The following is a 25,224-nucleotide window of genomic DNA, read 5'->3' on the forward strand; positions in this document are numbered from 1 at the left end:
GATTGGCTGCAAAAATAAATAATGTCACGCGTCTTGCACCTCTCAAACTGGGCTTTCAGGTAACCTAGAGAAGAATTGAAATTATGAAATATGACCAAGGCATTAAAATGCTGCTTGTTTGTCAGGATACTTTTTCACTGATTTATTTTAAAAATATGAGCTATGAGTGTGAATGTTATATATTCCATCCCCTAATTCTGTTTTACTGGTTTATTTGACAAATAATCTATATGGATTTGCTCTATAAAGACCTTATGTCTGTTTGGGATTGTTTTGAGAGCCTATTGATGTATCTCAGAATAAAGGAATGTCCACAACATTAGAGATGTTTTTTTTGTGTGTGTGAATGTATTTCACTCATGAACGCATGTCTCTAATAGCCACAATAGGAGTAATTTTAGCAACACCGTATTTTGTGTGGCCCATAACGACCCATTGGGTCATGTAAATGTGCCAAAATTCACATTCCTTGCTTGTTGGTACATTAATCCCATTCAGATTGCCACTTGTGTGTGATGTAAGAGTTCAGTATAGGTTTAAGGTCTGGGGCAGGGATTTGACATTCTGTGAATTCTTCATTGAGGGCTTGCTTAGCAGCACTGTCCGCTTTCTCATTTCCCCTCAGACCAACATGGCCTGGGACCCAGCAAAAAAACTACACTCAAGTTCTGGTTCTTTAGACGTTCTAGTTGATCAAGCTCAGCTTTGGTTGTACTTTTTGCGTGACATTAAAGCCTACTGTAAAGATTTTTAATTGCAATTTAATTGAATGCAATTTACTTTTACGATTAAATAAAATTAATGTATCCCTCTCACCCATAGTTTTCTATTTATTTACAAATGTACATAGGCCTACTGTAATTACATTTATACATAGTTATTCTACGGATCTTCGTACTATTCATCCTGCACATAGACTTATTCTTACTACTCTTATAATGTTGTTTCTGCACTACAATGACACTGTTTCCACACTGCACATAGCTGTATGTTATGTCCATATCTGTTATATATTTGTCATATTGAATATCCATATTTATTCTGTTTTATTATTCTGTTAATACACTGCATATATCTATATTATTATTTCTACTATTATAATGTTACTGCTACATCTACATACATTATTCTACTTATTGTATGAGATAACTGCTAATACACTGCACATATTTATATTTAATTCATATTACTCTAAACCACCTTCTGTAAATCAACTGTATACTACTGTCTACATTGCACTATATTTCTTGACCTGTCTGTATATTTCATCACCTTTCTATACTTTGCATCACATTGCATGCATATTGTAGCTACATGAATCACAGCTAAGATCCTTGGTTGCTATGAAGGCCAGTCGTTCTAAATCAGTGTTTCTCAAACTTTTTCAGACCAAGGACCACTTCACCAATAAATAGAAACCTCACGGACCACCTACTGTAATAGGTGTAGCTAAAAAAACAGTAGACCTACTTCAACAGTATATTACACAATAGGCATACTCACTGAACAACCTTGCTTATTGTCTTGGCACCTTGCTTATTGTGTTAGAGGATTCATATCATTTAAACTGGCATAGGTTACATAGACAGTGTTGCAGAACTGTTTGGATTTACATACAAGTTGGTTCAATATTGCAAACAACTTATTTATAGCTTGCGGACCACACTTTGAGAAACACTGTTCTAAATGGTTGGTCGCTATGGCCAAAGGCCAGTTATCTCTGCCGTTGTCAAGCGGGCATATCCTAACCTTATCTTATTTGAAACATATCTATTTTAGCCTACTTCCATACAGTGAGTCCTATTAAGAAGTGGCCACTTCATTCGCGCTTACCGTGATTCACGCAGCAACATTATTAAATTAATCTGTCACCATATGCCTATGCCAACGTTTGCAAAGAGGAGAATCTTTTAATTTGATTCACAATGAAACGTTACATGTAATGTACATGGAAACAATGAGTAGGCTAGTTTTGGTTGTTGTTGGTGGTGTTACTGCCTCCCTTAGTTATGCCTAGAATGCAAAATTGTTCCCTCGTGATTGTTAGTTCCTGCAGACGCATTTCAAAACATCGCGACGTGAAATGCCACCACAAAACATTGTTTGTGAATCGGTCTTATTAGGAGTCCTCGCTTAAGCTGTCACAGACTCAGGCGCTACTTTTAGGGCTAAAATGCTTCCTGAATTACTCTTAAAAAAAAAAAAAATAGGAGTCCTAAAGTTATGAGTGACGAAGTTACGAGTACAAGCATCTCATATCAAATGACCATGGCATCATGCTAAGCAACATAAATCCCATAACGTTACAGCAACATCTCCTCCCTATGACATAGCTAGCTAGCTTCTAGCTACACAAGAAATGAATGATGTTAAATCTCCGCTTAGCATTCTAATAACAGAAGGGGCACATTTATGTGGACCACTACAACATGACTCATTATGTCTGTAACTCTATAAAACACTTACTTTCATAAAGGACGCACACCATCCAGCACATACACATGGAAACCGATATTTTAGGTTCTTGGCCACGAACTCAAAACGTGTCCAGAGAGGGTTAAAGCGGAGCGAGAGGCGCAAACGTTCGACAATTTCCGCGTTCGATTATTGCAAGGGGGGGGGGGGAATCCCCCTTTATGCAGACCAGAGTAAACCCTCGCTGCACTAATGTCAATGGAGACTTGTGGAATTTTACCAATAAATTGGTCATTATGTCTTTCTGGATTTGTTGAGGTTTTTTTTTGGAAAATTTTGTCATAATCTGTAAGTGTTTGGGATCATTTCAAGCCTAAAAGTGTAATTTTTTAGTGTCCGGATTTGTAATAAAATAACTTAATATCAGACCATGCTGCTGCCAGTTACTGTCCGGTTGTTAGCATGCTAGCTAGCCTCTTAGCTAAGGTAACATTTTAAACGAAGTGTAATTTCTTTGAAATGACAACTGGCTGAATAACATGACTGACATTAGTTAAAGTGTATAGTTTATACTCAAGTGAATTTGCAACAGTATATTAAGTTTAAGCGAAGTCCTTCAACTACTAGTCACTTGTTAGCGCATAGCTGTATTGCCATAGCTACTCCCATCCACTTGTATAGCATTTTAAGCTAGCGTTAGGTAGCTAGTTAGCTCAGTTCACATGACTAATTAAATTATTCATATCATGTCCTAAAGAATGATTCATTGGTATCATACATGATTATAGACAATAAAACTGTGAACACAATTATGTTTATCTGTTCTTATAGCTTATTAAGAGAGAAAGTTTATTTAGTGACGTAAGGTGACACTCCCACTTATGCAGACCGGAACTGTCCCGTTTTGCTCCCATAGTAACGAATTACGTTGCTCTATCTTGCTAGTAATCAAGGATCTTTGACGTGTCTCTCTGAAGCTCTGTTCTAGAATCTTTGCTCTGAAGTCTGTTCCCGTTGCTAGGCAACATCAAATAAACAAAATGAGAGTCTTCCAGTATTAAATGTGTACGTGTGATTACGAATGGATGTGTGTGGTTTGCAATTAGAATAAACAAGAAACATTTCCAATAATTTCCCATGATACATTACATAATATTTGCACCTTCCTTCCTTGTGAAGCTCACACTAATTCCACCGCATTTAGTGAAATGTAATACAACGTTGCCACCTAGCATTCAGATGTAGGCTATTTAAGATTAATGTGGCATTTTTCTGCTTATTCTTTTGTCAACACCATGCTTTTAGGAAAACAATCTTTTTATCATAGTTCCCTCTTCAATGAGCGATTACCAGCTCGTTTTTGTAACAGAGATAGCTGTTTATTGTCCCTAGGTTTACAGAAACACCTATTCATATTAATACGTAGCCTATGGAGTGCTGCCGACCACTATTCATTACATGGCCCAGAATGCCTTGCATGTCTTTACAACAAAACAACACAGTAAAACCTAAATGCCCGTAAACATATACATTTGCATACTTGTAACATTTTTAATAATACTCTCCCATCATGATATTTAACAATAATGAAAAATTTAATTTGAACACCGTCAATGTGAAAATAACTGCACTACGTCGGCAATAAATAGCTAATGTTATCCTTTCCATTTCAGTTCGTAAGTCCATACTATCCCATGGCATAGCAAGGATTTCATGATTGGGCAAGGTTGCCCGGAGACATTGTGGCTGCCCAGAGACATTGTGCATACTTGCAAGGCATTGTGATAGATGTACCAGTACAACTGCAAATGTGGAAGGTGATAGTTACCAAATACGGGTGGGTGGTTTGCCAAATGATGGAAACTTTTGGAATGTTTTCTCTTTTTTTTTAGCTTATGCACCCTCACATTGGAGTCCCGAGTTCAAATACAAAATTTGGTATCAATATGTGACAGTGTTCCTGAGATATGGACGACTTCCTGTTTCGGAGCTTCGCCGCCGATTTCGTTTGGCTGTGACGGGCAAACGCTTTCGAAAATCAAAAATCCTTCTGGTAACTTTTGTGAGGCTTGGTCCAAGGATGATGTACGTCAAGTTTCGTGGCGTTCGGACCAAATTTGTGACCTGTGAAAATTTAGTTTCGCTTTCTGTTCAATCCAATATGGCGGACGAGCGACACGCCCACCTGACGTCATCTTCGCGACCAACTTACACCAGGACTCACCGGACGTTTTAAAGTTGGAAAGGTGTCTCTTTCTCAAAGGGCCTAGACGCTAGAGCTGACAAAAAATTAGGGAGACGGGAAAAATAAAACTTAAGAAGAACAATAAGTGTGTTGCTTTGCAAGCACACTTAATTAAAACATAAAAATGGGAAAAGTCCAAAACAGACTCATATTTAACATTCCAAAATGGCTGCAGACACAACTAACAGAAATAGGCCTAAATCACAACCTAGATAGACCTATTGCAGAGTAAATCTGAGTCATAATCAAGTTTTGTCGTATCATAAAGCATAAGAAATTACAACAATATTGTATGATGGTACATATTGTGCTACAATCCACATTCCTGACTCAGGAGGTATCAGAAGGCCCTCTCCTTAACCCAGCCGAGGTCGATCTGTTAACCGATAATGTGATGAACTCATTACGCTCAACCCTAGACTCTGTAGCGCCACTCAAAAAAAAATAAGAAAACAAGTAAGACGTGCTCCATGGTATACCACACAGACTAAAACCCTCAAACAAAAAGCGCGTAAACTAGAACAAAAATGGTCTTTCGCCAAGCATGGAGGCCTTATCACAAAAAGCACTCAAAGAGGCGAAGTCAGCCTACTATTCCTCGCTGATTGAAGAAAATAAAAACAATACAAAATTTCTCTTTAACACGATCTCCCGCCTGATGAAGAGCCATAACAAAGTAACCCAATCTATCCTTATATGCCTAACTTGAAACAATTGGAGATAAGATCAAAAACCAATCAGTTTCACCAAATACACATACTCCATTGCTAAACGATAGCTAAAACATAATAGAATCACAGATGAGACCTCGAACAACATTTAATTCATTTACACCTATCGATATTTTAGACCTCACCTCCACAACTTCATCAAAATCTAACTAGTCTCAGGGCTCTACACTAACATTTTTTTCCAGGAGCACTTGTGCGCCCAAGTTAAAAAATGTAGGAGCACAGACAAAAATTTGGGCGCACAGTCAGTTCTGTACTTAACTTACACATAATCTAACATTACACTCCAGCTAACAGTTAAACATGCCAGTGCACCAATTGCGAATATTAAGAATGACTGACAACATTTAGGCTACAGGAAACAGGATTTTAAAGATTAGTGCCTACTTTATTTTCAGTCTGTTCTAATTTCCTACATTTTGTTAATGTAAAGTAATATAATACATTGCCATATTTGCATTTAGCCTATCAAGTATCCTGCCAAATGTAGGCTAATTTATTTATTTGTAAATCCATCTGTAGCTAATCCAAATATGCCCATGGTGACCTATCTGACTGCATACTGCCTAATACTACTACTAAAACAGCCCATTTTCTCTTCCACAAAACCCAACATAGGCTATCAAGGATGTATATTTTTTTTATCCTTTTATTTTTTATTTGAAATATCTGCATTGATGGGGCAGTAGGCAAACGTTAGGCCTACTTTCGTTTTGCACTTCAGCTTGTATTCGGTGTAAACAAACAAGCATGCGTGGAAGCCTGGAGTTGTCAGTACATTCTACCTTTGAAAAAAATGGGAGTATTACAGGAGGCTACTTTTGTGCCTGTTCGCTACAGCTATATTTTGCATATTGCAGCCAATACGTCAACTGGGCTAAAAGGCATGTTAGGTTACCTTTCCTTCTCTCACTGCATTCTCAGAATCTCATCCTGTCCCTCCTATATCCGATGAATTCGGTGGATAGAAGCACTAATTTCTTCAATCTTTGCGTCTTGGCTGGCTAGTCTAACTTTCCGCTTTTTCTGTGCGCTCTTGGATTTGATAGAAGCAACTAGCGAGTCACAACGCGAAACTGCTAACGTTGATGGGAGGTGTAGTTTTTATGCTGCATTCGCGACATGATTCTATGGTTTGCACCAGTAATGGTTCTCGATGTTGCAGTGTATTTTGTAGACAAACACTGACATGGTTAGAAGTCATTCGCACCAGTGCGCCTAAATATTTTTTTGCACTCGCACGCCATCATTTTTACTCAAATGTGCGAGTGAAATGGGCGCACTGTAGAGCCCTGAGTCTATCCTGAATAATAATACTTTGCTCCAGATTGTAAATAATTCAATGCTATCAGGGCATGTACCGCAGTCGTTTAAGACATCTGTTATTAAGCCATCCCTCAAGAAACCTAGCCTTGACCCTAACAACCTGGCCAACTATAGGCCTAGATATCTAATCTCCCTTTCATGTCAAAAATAATAGAAAAAATAGTGTCCAAACAAATTACTGCCTTCTTACATATGAACAAAATCCAGAAATTATATCAGTCTGGCTTCAGAGCTCACCACAGTACTGAATCAGCCTTAGTTAAAGTTTTTAATGACCTTCTCATTGCTGCTGATAATGTATCAATACTGGTCCTCCTGGACCTCAGCGCTCCCTTTGACACCATAGACCATGACATACTACTTCATAGGCTTGAAAATATGATAGGCATCAAAGACTCAGCACTCGCTTGGTTTAGATCATACCTTTCTAACCGTCAACAATTTGTACAGGTCCATAATAAACCATCTACCAAGACTATGGTAAAATATGGAGTGCCTCAAGGCTCAGTACTGGGGCCCCTGCTATTTTCTCTTTATATGCTTCCCCTAGGCTCTGAAACTAGGAAACATGGCATTAATTTCCATTCTTTACGCAGACGACACACTATACCTCTCCACAAAACCTGATGAATTAACCCTGTTAGCCAAACTTGACACATACAAGAGATATAAAGACATGGATGCCGAACAAGTTCCTGCTTTTGAACTCAGATAAAACACAAGTCATGGTTTTAGGTCCTAAAAAGATGAGGGATGTCCTATCCTCATCACAGAACCGCGGCACACCCTTTCTAGTGTTTTAGGCAATGCTTTGCAGCTTACGCGGCCGCATAAGCAACACGCATCTCCCGTTTTACTTACCGGTAGCCTACATTGTCCAAAACATAAATAAATCATAATTTCAACTTTATGATTCAACTTTACCAATCAGTATAGAAATAAACCCTCTCCCCTTGCCCCGCTCTCTCTCGCTCTCCCTCCCTCTTCCTCTCTCGCTCAATGGAGCATGACTCGGCCAACACAATCTAAATAAAACATTCACAATCGTGAAAGCAAGGACGCATAGAAGACGACTAGATAAATTACTATTAAATCTGCTTAGCATCATTAGCATGCCGCACATATTTGTTTAAAACTCTTGCATTCAAGTTGACTGATCATCTCAATACCAATGTTTCCCAAAAGGGCCTGTCCCAAGGAGAACAGTATTACCTTGAAACTAAACACACATGGGGAAACTGAACAGTCCAATCAGTCGACTATGATAAGCTAGCCAACTATGCTACTTTGTTTACAATATTTCCAGGCTTCAACCAGACAGCTGAATTAAAGGGACAGTGGGGAATGTTTTCAGGCCGGCCCCATAATTCACATCACACAGGTGTAGATCATTCATCCTCATTTAGCCTAGGCCTTAAATCGCTATAAGTAGCACCGTTTGGATGTTGGTGTGTTGCTCGGCCCTTTTGGAATATAATCCCCCCGATCGCTGCAAGGAAGGTAAGACAGGGTTTATTTTGGTGTCCAGCGGACGCTCATATTAATGACCCTTAATTCACATTTATGCATTCATTCATTAGATTGCAGTTGTTGATGGTGAGCTCCCAGCGAACACTCAGCCACATTCCTCCCTTGTTCTAAGCCCTTCGGTCTGCTGATAAGCTGAATTTTACTCCGAATTTTGATTATGATTCATTGTGTGCGCTAGTTTTAATATTATATTCTGGGAATGGTTAACAGGTGGGTTCTGCAACTACGACTGGTCGAATGGGCACTCAGTTTAGCGTGCATGCAAGGTAATACCAACATGTACTGTCATGGGTTGCATTGCGTATCTGTTGCTCTACTCTAATGTAATGCTAATGCTGCTCTGTTTGCCCTCAGGAAGAGCTACCTAATATCATTGCTGTTTTGCCTTGTATTTTATTTATAATTTCTACAATTTGTTTTGTTTAAGTGCATGTACGCTATCCCGCACACAGATGCGGCTGTCCAGGCTTGTTGATTGTGGGTGATCTGTCTTGTTACGCCTGCATGTCTGTATGCTTTGGGGGGGATTTGTGTCTTGGCGTCTTATCATTTTATTGTTTTGTTTGTGACCAACTGTGTTCGTCTCCCCGTAGATTACAATTAAGCTGCATCACCCTTAGTGGCTGTATATCGCCACAGCTGGAGATCGGCCCACTGGTGGTTGGGTACTTTGCTGTGAGTGTGGCTATCAGCGTGTGCGTGTGTGTGACTATTTTTGCACAGGTAAATTGGTGTCTCTTCTGGGCGCTTTCCCTCCCTCCAGTGGCCCACTTTCCCAGCTGGTACAGTATTTCTTGCCCCTTTTTACACAAGATACATACATATTTATATCTGACTGTAAACTGTTGTGATTGTGCTTGTTTGGAAACTACCTATTTAGTAAACTCGATTTATTGACAAGTCTAATAAAATACATATATTTCACTAACTATTTCCCTTCCAGCAGTTGATTTGTTTCCAAAAATATCAATAAAAGTTTGCATGAACTTGAGAATTGGGTCTCTGCTCTCTCTGTCCATTTAAGAACTTGTGTCTAAGGTGTTATAATTGAGTAGGGTACATTTCCCAGTCTCCCTCTGGATGGCGTAGTCGGGTTCCTTTGCGTGACTTCGGACTCCTATGGGCCCTGGTCACACATGTTTAATTACCACCACCACCAATTTGAAGCATACCTATGGGCTTAGAAATCGGCATTTATATATACATAGTGTTTATAAACGCTCCATCTACGTGCGCCATTTTAAAATAACGGTGACCGGCTAGGGACATTTGTAAAATACAGCGCCGTCTTTGGCATGCAAAGAAAAACTTTCTTGGACTCATCTGATGAATTTCCCTACATTCAGGGATGTAAGAAGCTACATGTCTTCCTAACATTCCGCCATTGGCATTGTATTTTCCAACTAAACAAATAAAGAGGAAAAAGTACCTTTGTGATCTGTCACTGTCTCAGCAAAGCTCTTGTGCACAGCCACCTGTTCAAAGGCTCTAGACCCAGAGACAGTTGATAAACTAACCTACCATAGTTTTGCTAGAACTAGCAGACTACCACAAAGTTGCTGAATGTATGTTATTTCAGGTTAGTTTGCAACAATGTACAAGTTTAACCAAAGTCCTTAGCTGCTACCTAGTTAGCGAACATCACTAGCCATTCCCATTCACTTTCAGTTTACTGTGCTAACATTAGCTAACTAGCTCGGCAAAATTAAATGATTTATTCCATGTCTGAAAGTGTGTTTCATTGGCATCACACACAACCAATGACAAAAGAGAAAAGTTTATGTTTTGACACACCTATTTAGGAGTCCGGAACTAGGGCCATCGTAGTCTTTCTGCAACGGTTTCGTCTCGGCGCGGATCTTTGGTGTGAATTGGGTGTTATGTTTTTGATGTGCAACGACTACCGTAGCTCTATTAGGTTGCAATATAATCCCTAAAGACTAGTTCTTACACATGGGACCTTGAAAGAGGAGTTGTAATAGAAATAGTAGCCCTAGGCTATAGACATTCAGTATTCTCTCTTTTTATATCAGGATATAAAATACAGATATATTATATTGTAATCCTCTGGTGTTCTAAGGTAGGCCATTGAAATGTTATTTAAAGAAGCACTATGCAACAATTTTAGCAAAAATTACCTTAATTATACAGGTTGAGAGTCGTTCTGATGGTTCTACAACACTTTCTGGGTCGTTTAGGGGGAGACGAGGGCACCCACCATCGCTTCTCTGCGGAAAAAACGAATATGCTTTCTGGACCCGGTCCTGGTAAATCCGGATGTGACTCAGCGGAAGTATCCAAACGCGCCTCGAAAATGTAGTCAGATTGTAGTTTCGAAGAAGACTGCAAAACGGATGCTGACTTCGCTTTGTTGCTGTTGAAATTGTAAGTAGCCTACTCTTGGGTGAACTTCGTCTTTGTAATGTGGTTTGATAGTCTCTTGAACAATGTGTTTGCTCGACCGTTTTTAGCTTGGTTTCTTGATGGCTAGCTCGCTATCTAGTGGGGGTTTAGCGTAGCAGTCACTTGCTACCGAATCTGCAGGGGGAGCTGTGTAGTGAAAAATGCGAGCCAAAATCCAGCGAAAACCCAGAAACAGCCAAGGAATAACCAGACCTGCATAGTGTTTCTTTAATAAAATGTCTTCAAAAAAAAAAAAAAAAAGTAAAAATATTGAACATTCATATCAAACCGTGGGTCAAAAATCGTGATACGAACTGAATCGTGAGGTTGGTGTATCATTACATATAGTTATCTTCCACATCCAAGTGTTAAAAACCTAGGAGATAAGACCTAAAAAAGACCTAAAACCTAAAAGATAAGAAAGTCCTTATCCTTACCAGATGCCGAGAAATGAATCCATGCTTTTGTCACCTCAAGGATAGACTATTGCAATGCTCTATACGCTGGCTGCAATAATACCTGTCTAAAGAGCCTACAAAATGCAGCTGCTCGCACACTCACTAGGACCAAAAAAATATGAACATATTTCCCCCATCCTAGCATCTTTACACTGTTAAAAGTCGCATTGACTTCAAAATATTACCTCTAACATACAAAACCATAAATGGCCGGGCACCTGAATATATTAAATATCTCCTAGTCCCATACAACCCACCTAGACCGCTAGGATCACAGACTACTGGACTTCTTCTAATCCCAAGAATCTGAAAAACTACAGTAGGAGGCAGAGCTTTCTGCTACCGCGCACCCCTCCTCTGGAATAATCTCCCTCCCTCAATTCGATTAGCATTCAATTACCCTCCCTATTTTTATATGGGTAACATACCCATAGTTAGGTATGGTGCAGTGTGGAACTTCAACCACCTCAGGGTTTTTGGAATGGACCACCCTGCCGTGTCCTCGTGTGACTGGCACCCCAGTCATGTGTGCGACAGTGGTCACTGACCATACCTGCGCTGGTGTCAACTACCCTTCACCATGCCTTAGTTATGCTGCTATAGCATCGTGCTGTCATGGACTTTTCATGCGTCATGCCGTACAGCCCCTCCTCTCTCCTCTTCCCTCTCTCTCAACTCTCCCTCTCTTGCCCATTCCCACTATGGTATAAGACTATAATAGTGTAGTACCATTGATATACTTATTGATGTTAACCATTTTTTATTTATACTGTAGTAATACTAACTCACTCTACACGTATCTCTCTCTCTTCCCCCTTACCTCACTTGTGAGGTATTCCATTACCAGTCATCAGCCATCCTTGTGTTTGGCCCTCATCTCACCTCAAGTCCCATCCCTACGACTGCCCTATCATCATCGCCTATTGCTGTCAACCTGCCCGGATTCCTGGCCCGCGCAGCCTAACGACCCACTACTTGCCCTATGACAACTCCTAATCCCCCTGGACGATTAATTTCCTACACTGGACTATTTGAACTTTCTGACACTAAATAGGATTCATGCATCATCATACTGGATATGTAACCATCCCACCTCTTTGTAACATACACCTCAGGTTGCTTTAAACATCATGTTCTATTCTCTACACCTAAAACTAACTTATTAATTTATCATGTATACAGACCTTACTGTTCTGTACTGATGATGGGTCAGGCCCTTGAGTCGTGGATCTGCTCAAGGTTTCTTCCTATATGTATCTCCAATTCTAGGGATTTTTTCCTCTCCCGTTACTCATGGGCCTTCTCTGATTGTTTAACACTCTGTAAAGCGCCATGAGACATGTGTAATGTTTTGGCGCTCTATAAGTGATATTAAATTGAATTGGAAAAATGTTTATTTAAATTTCCCTTGCTCTCACAACTTACTTTCTACAAAACACCTAAAACATTGCAACTTCCATCGCAATGTTTTAGAAAACCCGCCACAAAATCAGACATTTTAGGCCGCAACAATCTCACATAAGGCCCACAAAATCAGACATTTTGGGCCACAAAATCCTGAAGATACTGAATATTTACTATGAAATCGCTGCTCTCTGGCTTTGAATGAATAGAACGTTTTTATCGGACAATTCAATGCAAAAAGTGATTACTAGTGCTTAACGGTCCAAGTTGGGATATCACTCATGGAACAGCCTCCCTCTCGTCCAATCAGATATTAATAAATAGTTTGACCAGACCTAACTGTTGTTAGCACATTGCAATTTCTGTATTTATTTCAATATTTATCAGTATTATGTGAGTTATTGTGTTGCAGGTCAGGTGTGCCCAAAATGTTCTGCTTCTAAAAATGTCAGTGCTACTTGTAAAAAAGTTGGTTTGGAGCCCTGTGTTTGTATTTGTTTTTTTTCTTTCCAGTTGGTTAGTGAGTGTGTTTGTGTAAGTAGGTGCGGGGCTCACCTGTTCCAGGGCGGCCTATGACTAGGTGTTTGCGGGGGGCAGGCAGTAGGAGGGGCAGCAGGGCGGTGGGGGCGGGGTGGCACGGCACCGGTTGCTGCAGCACTCCCTGATTGGCTGGTGTCACGGAAATGCAAGCAAGCGTGGTGCCTGATTGGGGGGTCAAGTCTGAAGAGGCGGAGAATGGCAGAGACGGAGAGGAAACCAGCACAAGGGTTGGGGCAGGGCTTCGGATAAGAACCGCCCCTTTGGCTGCATCAGCAGCGTTGATTGGCACAGGCACCTGCAGCTGGCCCAATCCCTGCTGAGGGAAGGTGTGGCTACCATCTGAATGGGAGGAGTCAGGGGTGGGGTCTGGGCAGAACAGCAGATGCTCTGTGAAGTTGACCAACGGGGTCTCAGAGTTCCGGACACTCACGGGAGAGTCCCGCACGGCCTGATGGGAAGCTGGAGGACCTTGCCTGGAGGCGGAGTCTGAGAGGGGCGAGGGGGTGGGGCTGGGCGGGGCGTGGGGGGTGAATTGAGGCTCCCTGTGGGGGCTGCTGGGAAGGTTGAGGTTCTGGAGGGGGGTGTGGCTAGCAGAGGGGCGGCGGTCATGGTCTGCAGTGGGTCTGGGGGGGCCACTGGGTTGCCGGGGGCGACGTGCGGGTGGAGGAGCTGGCGTGATGGGGCTGAAGTGGGCGGGCCGGAATCCAAAGAGGGGTGAGGGCGCAGGCGAGAGCGACTGATTGGACACGGGTGAGAAGGAGGGGGTGGCTGACCGGGACCCGCTGCCGAGTGACACCAACATGCTGGCTGCCTCACACTCCTCCATGTCGAACCGCGCGGACCAATCCTGAGGCAGCAGCAGCGTCCGGCGCCCCTCGCTGCTGTCGCGTGACGATGACGTCTCTTCCCAGTCCAGCTCGCTGCTCACTCTGCCGCCCTTGCTCTCCGACGGCGTGGCGGCCCCCGAGCCGGAGCTGACCCCTGCGCGACCTTCGACCTCGCGCGTGCGCTGGGACAGGTGGCGGGAGCAGTATCCACGGCGCTGGGACTCGCGAAGACAGCGGTCCTGGGAGCACAGCCGCCGCCACTGCTTTCCGTTGAACTTCTTCCGCACGCCGGCAGGGGTCACCACCACGTCCCCCTTACGGTAGCGCTGCTGCTCCAAAGCTCTCGCTGTCCCCGATGCAGGCGTGCGCGAGCGTGGAGATGGACCTGAAGGGGGCGTCGGAGTGCAAGACGGGGGGACAGATGATGCCCTGGAGCTGGGGGTTGGGGTGCAGGAGCTGGGTGTTGGGGTGCAGGAGCTGGGTGTTGGGGTGCAGGAGCTGGGTGTTGGGGTGCAGGAGCTGGGTGTTGGGGTGCAGGAGCTGGGTGTTGGGGTGCAGGAGCTGGGTGTTGGGGTGCAGGAGCTGGGTGTTGGGGTGCAGGAGCTGGGTGTTGGGGTGCAGGAGCTGGGTGTTGGGGTGCAGGAGCTGGGTGTTGGGGTGCAGGAGCTGGGTGTTGGGGTGCAGGAGCTGGGTGTTGGGGTGCAGGAGCTGGGTGTTGGGGTGCAGGAGCTGGGTGTTGGGGTGCAGGAGCTGGGTGTTGGGGTGCAGGAGCTGGGTGTTGGGGTGCAGGAGCTGGGTGTTGGGGTGCAGGAGCTGGGTGTTGGGGTGCAGGAGCTGGGTGTTGGGGTGCAGGAGCTGGGTGTTGGGGTGCAGGAGCTGGGTGTTGGGGTGCAGGAGCTGGGTGTTGGGGTGCAGGAGCTGGGTGTTGGGGTGCAGGAGCTGGGTGTTGGGGTGCAGGAGCTGGGTGTTGGGGTGCAGGAGCTGGGTGTTGGGGTGCAGGAGCTGGGTGTTGGGGTGCAGGAGCTGGGTGTTGGGGTGCAGGAGCTGGGTGTTGGGGTGCAGGAGCTGGGTGTTGGGGTGCAGGAGCTGGGTGTTGGGGTGCAGGAGCTGGGTGTTGGGGTGCAGGAGCTGGGTGTTGGGGTGCAGGAGCTGGGTGTTGGGGTGCAGGAGCTGGGTGTTGGGGTGCAGGAGCTGGGTGTTGGGGTGCAGGAGCTGGGTGTTGGGGTGCAGGAGCTGGGTGTTGGGGTGCAGGAGCTGGGTGTTGGGGTGCAGGAGCTGGGTGTTGGGGTGCAGGAGCTGGGTGTTGGGGTGCAGGAGCTGGGTGTTGGGGTGCAGGAGCTGGGTGTTGGGGTGCAGGAGCTGGGTGTTGGGGTGCAGGAGCTGGGTGTTGGGGTGCAGGAGCTGGGTGTTGGGGTGCAGGAGCTGGGTGTTGGGGTGCAGGAGCTGGGTGTTGGGGTGCAGGAGCTGGGTGTTGGGGTGCAGGAGCTGGGTGTTGGGGTGCAGGAGCTGGGTGTTGGGGTGCAGGAGCTGGGTGTTGGGGTGCAGGAGCTGGGTGTTGGGGTGCAGGAGCTGGGTGTTGGGGTGCAGGAGCTGGGTGTTGGGGTGCAGGAGCTGGGTGTTGGGGTGCAGGAGCTGGGTGTTGGGGTGCAGGAGCTGGGTGTTGGGGTGCAGGAGCTGGGTGTTGGGGTGCAGGAGCTGGGTGTTGGGGTGCAGGAGCTGGGTGTTGGGGTGCAGGAGCTGGGTGTTGGGGTGCAGGAGCTGGGTGTTGGGGTGCAGGAGCTGGGTGTTGGGGTGCAGGAGCTGGGTGTTGGGGTGCAGGAGCTGGGTGTTGGGGTGCAGGAGCTGGGTGTTGGGGTGCAGGAGCTGGGTGTTGGGGTGCAGGAGCTGGGTGTTGGGGTGCAGGAGCTGGGTGTTGGGGTGCAGGAGCTGGGTGTTGGGGTGCAGGAGCTGGGTGTTGGGGTGCAGGAGCTGGGTGTTGGGGTGCAAGACGGGGTAAAGAAGGGCGTTGCAGGCGAGCGCTGGGGTGGTGGCTGGGTAGGGGGAGGGCCCAGAGGTGCACCTGGGGGTGGACTAGGGTAGTCGGGGGGTTTGGAAAGGAGGTGTGTGTGCAGGGATGCCCCTGCTGGGTTAGGGGAAACCCTGCGCCCACCTCTGCCCTCCAGAGGTCCCAGGTTCAGACGTAGCACCTCCATGTCCTCCTCAGGCGCAGGCGCATTCCCGCCATCCCTCCTTTCCCGCTCTCCATGAGGAGCACACACTCGCGTCGCCAGGGGCCTTACTGTGCTGCTGGACAGAGGGGCATCCAGAGTGACCTCAGGGCTTCCCCCTGGTGGTGGGGTCAGGCAGTGCACCTGAAGAGTTGTGCTGTCGTTGCTCAGCTGCACCTGCTCCGACCCTCGCACCTTCCCCCCCTCCCACGCTCTGCAGGCCTTCAGCACCCTCCGCCCGTCCAGACCCAAAGCGTGTGTGTCTGCACTGGCAGAGGTTGTGTGTGTGTGTGTTTGCATTTCCTGGTCAAAGTATATGTGTGTGTGTGCTTGTGTTTCTTGGTAAGAGTTTGAGTGTTTTTTAGTGTGAGTCCTGCTCTCTCTGCAGCCACTAGTGCCCTCAAACCCAGCGATGTGTGGAATACAGTTAGCATTAGCACTGCTGCTAGCTATAGAAGTGATGTTATCGTTAACACTGGCGGGTGGTGTACAGTAAGCATTAGCGCTGCTGCTAGCTGTAGAAGTGATGGTAGCACTAGCACTGGGGTTGTGCCTGGAGGTAGGGTTAAGCTTAGAGGTAGGAGAAGCCTTCATATTAAAGGTTAGTTTAACATTAATGTGTTGTGCTGTGGTAAGACTGGGATTTGGATTAGAGGTAGGGCTACAATTAGCATTATAGAGAACATTAGCATCAATGTTTGTGTCCAGGTTGGCGTTGGAACTAGGGCTATCCTTAGCATTACACATGGGATTAGTGTTAATGATGCCATTAAGATCGGGGTGGCAGCTAGAACTAGCCTTAGCATTAGTTGAGTTAAAGTTGGGGATAGAGGTAGGGCTAGCCTTACCGTTACAGGTAGGTTTAGCTGTAATGTTGACATTAGGGTTAGGATTTGGGCTAAAGCTAGCCTTAGTGCTAAGGGTTGGGTTAGTGTTAATGATGGGGCTGGAGGTAGGGCACTGGCCAGGGACGGAGACGTTAGCTGTGCAGTGCTTAAACATGAACTTCTTCTTAGGCACTCTGGCTTTAAAGGTGGCCGTCTTCCTACTGGGAGGACTGCTCCTAGAGCTGTGATTGGCTGAAGTGATGCTAGCTCCACTGTGATTGGCTGTTGTGTGATTTGTTCCATTATGATTAGTTGATGTACTTTTGAGCATGCTATTATGGACTGAGGGGTTGACAGCTCCACTCTCAATTTTGAAGTTGTTGTTGGTTTCAGGGTTGCATCTGAAGCTGTTGTTCATACTGTTGTTGCTTCCAGAGTTGTGTTTGAAGCTGCTGTTTACGTTGTTGTTTGTGCTGATCAGGGCAACTGAGCTATGGTTACCAGTAGTGATTGACATGTTGTTCCTGCTGCAATGCTGGGCTACAGCTGATCCCTCCCCCACTACGTTCCCTCTTTCTCCCGCTAGGTTCCCACTCTCCCCCACTACGTTCCCTCTCTCTCCCGCTACGTTCCCTCTCTCTCCCGCTAGGTTCCCTCCCTCTCCTGCTAGGTTCCCTTCCTCCCCCGCTACGTTTCCTCTCTCTCCCGCTAGGTTCCCTCTCTCTCCCGCTAGGTTCCCTCCCTCCGCCGCTAGGTTCCCTCCCTCCCCCGCTACGTTCCCTCTCTCTCCCGCTAGGTTCCCTCTCTCTCCCGCTAGGTTCCCTCTCACTCCTGCTAGGTTCCCTCCCTCCCCCTCTACGTTTCCTCTCTCTCCTGCTAGGTTTCCTTCCTCCCCCACTACGTTCCCTCTCTCTCCTGCTAGGTTCCCTCTCTCTCCTGCTAGGTTCCCTCTCTCTTCTTCTAGGTTCCCTCTCTCTCCCACTAGGTTCCCTCCCTCCCATACTACTTCCATCTTTTCTGCTTTTCCCACCATCGCCTTTTTGAGCCCCTCCCCATTTGTCTCTGTCCTGCTCCTGATGGACTCTGTGGGGCGGGGCCGCATTCCTGGCTTCCTGTGTGTGGAGGCAGAGGTTGTTGCCTGTGGAGGGGTGTCCGTCTCCCTGAGTTTGTTTTTTCTATCGGGCTGAGAGGTGTCTCTGTGGCCCTGCCTCCTGCCCCCTCGACCCCTGGAACGCCTCTGGGCCCTCATTCCTCGCTTTTTCTATATCCCTCGTTTAGAGCTTGTGGGGCAGGCCAGTCTCGTTGCTCTCTCGTCCTCCTCACACTCCCATCTGCTGTCCCCTCGCTGGCCTTAGTGTGGTCTTAATCACTCACGACACCTCCAACCACCTCTGTCCTGACAGAGGGAGAGAGAAAGATGGAGGGAGGGAGAGGGAGAGAGAAAAAGAACGATGCAAAAGAAAAATGGTGGGAGGGAAAAGGAGGGAGAAAAAGAGAGATACAAAAGCAGAGAGCAATGGTCATTTATTGGTCTTCAGTGTTCAGACAAAAGCATGTTGTCTTGAATGATTACATTTATGGCGAGTTTGTTATTATTCTGAGTAAAGGTGTAAGGAACGAACATTTCACGTTGTGGCAGCGGTACACAGGACCCACCCACACCAGTAACGATGACTATCAAAACAGCGGTTACTATAATTATATGAGTGTCCACACCAGTAACGGTGACCATGAAAACAGTCATTACTATAACAATATGAGTATGATGACCATGAAAACAGTCATTACCATAACGATATAAGTGTCCACACTATAACGATGACTGATGAGTGTCCACACTGATTAAAAAAAGTGTCTTCTCATCTTCTCAGTAATTCACAATGCAAGGGCGTAGGTTTGGTCTGAGCTTTCATGATTATAGTGATTAATTATAGTAAACTAAATGGTCCCGGTTATCGGCATTATGCGATACGATTAAAATGTGCTGAATTTTTCTCTACCAGAACTCAAAATTGGCCTGTCCTCCATGCACAGTAGCAACAAAACTAAAGGTCAACAGAACAGCATGCATATGCCATAGTGTCATAAAAGTGGTGTGGCTCCTTTAAGACAATCATTTGGCGTGTGTTCTGGAGCTGTTCAACTTGATCTAACTATACTGTGTAGCCTAAATAATCTGATTTTAATATGTACAGATATCTAGGCTATATTTAACATTTAACACTTATTTTCTATTTGGTCTGTTATGAAAGTGAAAATAAATCATTAAGGCTACATTGACAAACTCTTAAACATGAGCTGTATATTCTCTGATTCTAATATTTACAGATATCTAAGCCAGGGCTTTGAACCAGAATTTTTTGTCCAATTGGTTGTTTTCGAACAGAAACAGTATTTTAACGTTTCTGGTTCAACCCTAAAATTGACGTTCCTGAACCGGTTAGAACAAAAAAATAAAGTTCCCAAACCCTTTAATAACGTTCAATGTCAGCTGCGGGACATACAAATAAGTAGGCTGATCATTAGGACTTTAAAATGATATTGTTGTCGGTTCAGAAATATCAATTTACGTTAAACGTTAAAATACTTTTTCTGTTCTGAACGAACCAATTGGGGAAAAAATTCTGGTTCAAAGCCCTGCTGCTAATACACTGCACATATTTATATCTAATTTATAGTCTAAACCATTCTGTAAACCAACTGTATACTACTGTCTACACTGCACTTTATTTCTTGTCCTGCCTAATGCAAAATGTAAAATGTAAATCAGGTTGCTAGGCCAAGTATACTTGCGTATACAAGGAATTTGGTCTCTGCATTTATCCCATTCGTGAATTAGTGAACACACAGAGCACACAGTGAACACACAGTAAGGTGAAGCACACACTAACCCAGAGCAGTGAGCTGCCTTGCTACAACGGTGCTCAGGGAGCACTTCAGCCGTTCCTACTGGTCGGGGATCGAACCGACAACCCTCCGGTTACAAGCCCGAAGCCCTAACCAGTAGGCCATGACTGCCTATGCACCGTCTATACTTTCTATATCACATTGCACTTTTCTGCTTTTTTGCACTTCTGGTTAGACGCAAACTGCATTTCGTTGGCTTTGTACTTGTACTCTGCACAATGACAATAAAGTTAAATGTAATCTAATCTAATCTAATGTTTAATTAGCTGCCCTACATGATAAAAAAAATAACAAAATCAAAATGTGCAACTGGTCTATGAGCTCTCACACTAAAAAACATGGTGGAGAACAACATTATGAAACATAAAGAACAAAGAGAACATAGGCTTAAGTTTTTTTTTTAAATCATTTTTAACACCTTTCCGAGTTTGAGATTCCCTGGACTAATGTTCTAACGTTCAAGTTAGATCTTAATAGAGAGGAAAATTTAGCCTTGTGAGACCATCCTGATCTCGGAAGCTTCAGATTTTCAGTCGCAGATCAGTCTGGCATCTCTCCGATAGGGAAAATTTGGACAGTTAAGCCAAAGGCGTCTAATCAGCGTTGGTTTTGGCGAGGTTTAGGTGTGGCGATAGCGAGAAGCTACTGTTCAATCTAAACAACTAACTCTGTGCACTTCACAGAAATGACGATCGCAAACATTTTAATATAACTTTATTAGCGTCCTCAATTCGACAGTGACATGGTCATACTGTGTCAAAACATGAACCGTTTATGTTATAACTTGCTTGTACCTCTGTCAAGTCTGTTTTCCACTGCTGCTGCTTCAGCTTTCTCAACAGCGATTACCACCCCCCCCCCCCCCCCTTCCGCTATTTGGCCAAGATGGTGTCCGTTAAGGGCGAAAAGTGTCCACACTTTTCATTTTTTGCCGTTATCCGGGAACTTGCAGCGCCCTTCGTGTCGTTGGAATTTTCAGTGTGAACACCCTCATGCACTCAAATTAGGTATTGTAAGTGCAGAAGTACGCGATTTGAGACAGAGTCTAGGAGTCTCTGCAATGTAGCTGGGAGGAATGAAGAACACAGACATCCTCCACGGCCAATTCCAGTTAGTGTTTGGTAGCCCTGAATCTTAGTTACTTAACAAGAAGGAATTATGCTTTCTTCAGAAGTGTAGCCTACCATGAAAACTTGGTGGGGATTGTCGTTGATGAGGTTCATGTCAAATACAAATGGTAAGTTTAAAAACGTTAACGTTAGCTACTTACCTAACTTGTATGTTAAAAGATGGCATTAGAAGAATGCTTTGTTGATCTGATTGGTTGATTTGGCCGGTCTATTACCAACATAGGTGGTGATAGACAGATGGTTTATCCAATCAGCTAACCAATATTTTCGCTTCCAAAACGTTCTCCAACGGAAAGTTCCCAGATGGATATGCGGAGCAAATACGAAGCAATCCATCTGGCGGAGTCAGGTTAAGGAAAAATATCATCCTTATATAACATGCTGTTGGTGCATTTTGACATTGTAAATGTTCCCTAACAAGAGTGAAAAGCAGTTTGCAGTAAAGCTACACTCTTAAAACGAATGTGTTGAAAACAACACAACTTGCGTTGTTTTTAGTAAATCTCTGTGTCCAGATAGGGACAACACATTTTAGTGCACACTTGGCTAAATGTTGGTCCCCCTCTGTCTTTTGGTGCCATACGCACAGTGTGTGACGCGTGTGGTGGTAGCGACGGCACTGATCACTGTGCTTTTCACACCAGGCAACTTTTAAAACTGAAACTTTCCACCTACAAGCCCCTCAACGTCCCCCTCCATCTTCAGTTAACTCCCAGGCTGGCGTCTGCAGGTTTCACGGCTTCAGATACGGACGTCAGCCCCCCACAAAGGAACTAGGTAAACAAAATGTGTTAATTGCGTTAATATTTTTTAACGCATTAGGTATTTCTAAATTAATCTGTCGCAAGGACACACACACACACACACCTCACTCACACACACACCTACCTCACTAAGACATACACCTCTCTCTCACACTCACACACACCTCACTCACACATACACCTCTCTCACACAAACCTCTCTCTCACAGACACATCTCTCACACACACACACACACACACACACCTCTCACACACGCACATACCTCACTCACACACACACACCTCACTCACCTCACACTCACACACACCTCACTCACATACACACCTCACACACAGACACCTCACTCTCACACACCCCAGGGCCATTGAACTGTTCAACACTTCACTTAAAGGGACACCAGGCAACGTTTTTGTGTTAATTAATCATCTTCGTAAGTCGGTATATGGTTAAATGACTCATTACGGGGCGAATGAAGGCTCTCTCGCCCGCCCCTACTGCCTGTAGGAAGAATATCCCACTTACCAAGTTCGGTGTATCCTACCCGGTGACGAAGCAGGATCAGTTTACAGCACAGAGGCAGGCTAACGGCGCTAGAGATTGTTGCAAGCGATGTGTATAATGGCAGAGCCGTGAAGAAAAGCGAAAACCCTTGACGGAAAATAAAGGAAAGGAAAAGCTTCAGACCGGTGGGGGAGTTTCGTAGAGAAAAAGCATCAGGCTTGCCTGGTGTCCCTTTAAGGGTAGAGGAGAGATAGACTTCTCTGCATAGTCTGTTTACATGCTATATTAGCACATTTGCACAACCCCTCCCTCCCTCCTGGACTGTGGCCGTACTTGATGCTTAATACCTTATACTCAATACTTGACCAATGGCTGTAACCCTTTTACCTCAACCTATTCTTGCACTGACATAGTTTTGTTATTTTATCTTGTCTACATTATACATTATTCTCTTATATGTCCATAATACTATCCCCACCCTTTCAACTGTATATTGCATCTTGCTTGTGTCTGTTGAGGGGTCCACGACCATGGCACCCTTGACAGGGACAACAAGGAAGCGATCATCCTCAGCTGCACACTGAATTACAGGCTCAGTCCCTGCCCTGTCATGCTTGATCATCCTTAAGCACACTATGTTGATATATTTCCCCTTGGGGATCAATAAAATATCTATCTATCTATCTATCTATCTATCTATCAATCTATCACACACCTCACTCACACACACACACACACCTCACTCACATACACCTCACACACACACCTCACTCACACACACACACACACACACACAAACCTCACTCACATACACCTCACACACACACCTCACTCACACACACACATACACACAAACCTCACTCACATACACCTCACACACACACCTCACACACACACAAACCTCACTCACACACACTTTTCCAGCCTTTTGTTCCCATCGTCCCAAACTTTTTGAGACAAATTGCTGGCATCGAATTCAAAATGAGCTCATATTTTCCATGAAATAGTCAAACTTGTCACTTTCAACATTTATACTTATATGTTGCCATTTTGCAGCTAGATAGATATGGGTTTACAAGTTTCACAGATTACCACCTTGTGTTCTACACAGCCTCGCAAGTTTTCTGGAAATGGGGTTGTAGATCCCCCACCTCCCCCCTCTCTCTCTCTCTCTCTCTCTCTCTCTCTCTCTCTCTCTCTCTCTCTCTCTCTCTCTCTCTCTCTCTCTCTCTCTCTCTCTCTCTCTCTCTCTCTCTCTCTCTCTCTCTCTCTCTCTCTCTCTCTCTCTCTCACACACACACACACACACACACACACACACACACTCTCACTTAAGGCTGGGCGATAAAACGATAGTGATATGCATCACAATAGACATGTAATCGATATCAATAAAAAATATGTTCGATAGAACATTCGATAATTAAAAGCAACACACACCTCCCGTCTTACGTTGTCCATAAATAAATAGGCTAAATATATATTGCATTGTATGTGCAACTCTACCAGAGTAGGCGATAGAAGTAGGCCTACCTCAACACAGACTCTCAATGAGTCCTTGCCCCGTGCACTCTTTCTTTCTCTCTCTCTCTCTCTCTCTCTCTCCCTCCCTCTCAACAGGCGCATATCCCTCCTCATGCACATGTAATCCAAACATTCGCAATCGTGCAAGACGACTGGCTAAATTGCTATTAAATCCGGTTAGCATCATTAGCACGCTGCACGATTTTTGTTCAAAACTGTTGCATTCAAATTGACTGCTAAATTCTAATTATCTCAATCCCAATGCAAATGGAAAAGTATTTTCCAAGAATCAAATGGGCCTGTCCTAAGGAGAAAAAGTATTCATTTGAAACTTAAACACACTTGGGGAAACTGAACAGTCTAACCAGTAGACTATGATAAACTAGCAAATTAAGCTACTTTGTTTACAATATTTCCAGGCTTCAACCAGTGCTGCTTTTCATTCAGACTTATGTGTATGCATTTATTTGAGTGTTTTTTGTGTTACTATTTCTTTTCCCTGTTTGCTTTGATTGATAACTAAGGTGATTAAAATCAGAGGAAGGTTAAGTTTGAAATAAAAGTGTTTAAATTGAACTTTTTTCTTCTTCTGGTCCTTATCTGAAATAGATAAAAAAAAACAATAATTATCGATATCGACTGATATGAAATAGCCTACTTATATCGTGATACAGTTTTCAGCCATATCGCCCAGCCCTACTCTCACTCTATCAAAACAGTCTAAATAGATCTCTCTATTTCTACCTGTCATACGCACACAGTTCAGCCTGTTTATCTTAATGTGTAGCCATGCTGCTTCATATTTAACACATATAAAACTATACTATAATAATAATAATAATAAATATAATAATAATAAAAAAATAAATAAAAATAATAATAATAATAAAATGAATAATAATACATAATAGTTGTTGCCATTATTACTATTGTTGTTATTGCTATCATTATACTACTAATAATTATTGCATTTACAGGAAATGTGCTACTGATATGTTGTTATAGGAATATGAGATAAACTACGTGGTGATGTGAGAATTTGGTCGTATCGAACAGCCCAGTGTGTGTTATCTTCAGTGTCTGATGATGGATGTGTGTGTGTGTGTGTGTGTGTGTGTGAATTCTCTTCAGTGTCTGATGCTGGAGTGTGTATGTGTGTGTGTGTGTGAATTCTCTTCAGTGCCTGATGCTGGAGTGTGTATGTGTGTGTGTGTGTGAATTCTCTTCAGTGCCTGATGCTGGAGTGTGTGTGTGTGTGAGAGAGAGAGAGAGAGAGGAGTGAGTGTCATATCGGCCAAACCCAGTGTGTGTGTGTGTCCTTTCATGTCTGATCGTGAGGTTTGTGTGTGTGAGTGTGTGTTCTCTTCAGTGTCTGATGGGGGAGTGTGTGTGTGGCTATAGATTGCTCTGTATGCTAGATGACATTAACGGATCTGTCACTGTTTCCCTGTTTTGTGTGTGTGTGTGTGTGAGTGTGCGTGTGT

At 44.3% G+C, this 25,224-nt stretch overlaps 1 protein-coding gene across 1 annotated transcript in view; it reads right to left on the minus strand.

Annotated features, from left to right (window-relative positions):
* Positions 1-25,224, minus strand: part of cicb (capicua transcriptional repressor b) — an 81,411-nt gene that overhangs the window by 49,393 nt on the left and 6,794 nt on the right. Inside the window, exons 2-5 of the mRNA XM_048261922.1 lie at positions 17,848-18,174; positions 15,805-17,541; positions 14,415-15,763; positions 13,068-14,377 (exon numbers count right to left, since the gene is read on the minus strand). Coding sequence (XP_048117879.1) covers positions 13,068-14,377; positions 14,415-15,763; positions 15,805-17,541; positions 17,848-18,174 — 4,723 coding nt within the window. The remainder of the gene's footprint in view (positions 1-13,067; positions 14,378-14,414; positions 15,764-15,804; positions 17,542-17,847; positions 18,175-25,224) is intronic.

The sequence above is a fragment of the Alosa alosa genome, chromosome 13, assembly GCF_017589495.1.
Source record: "Alosa alosa isolate M-15738 ecotype Scorff River chromosome 13, AALO_Geno_1.1, whole genome shotgun sequence".
NCBI classification, from domain to species: domain Eukaryota; kingdom Metazoa; phylum Chordata; class Actinopteri; order Clupeiformes; family Clupeidae; genus Alosa; species Alosa alosa.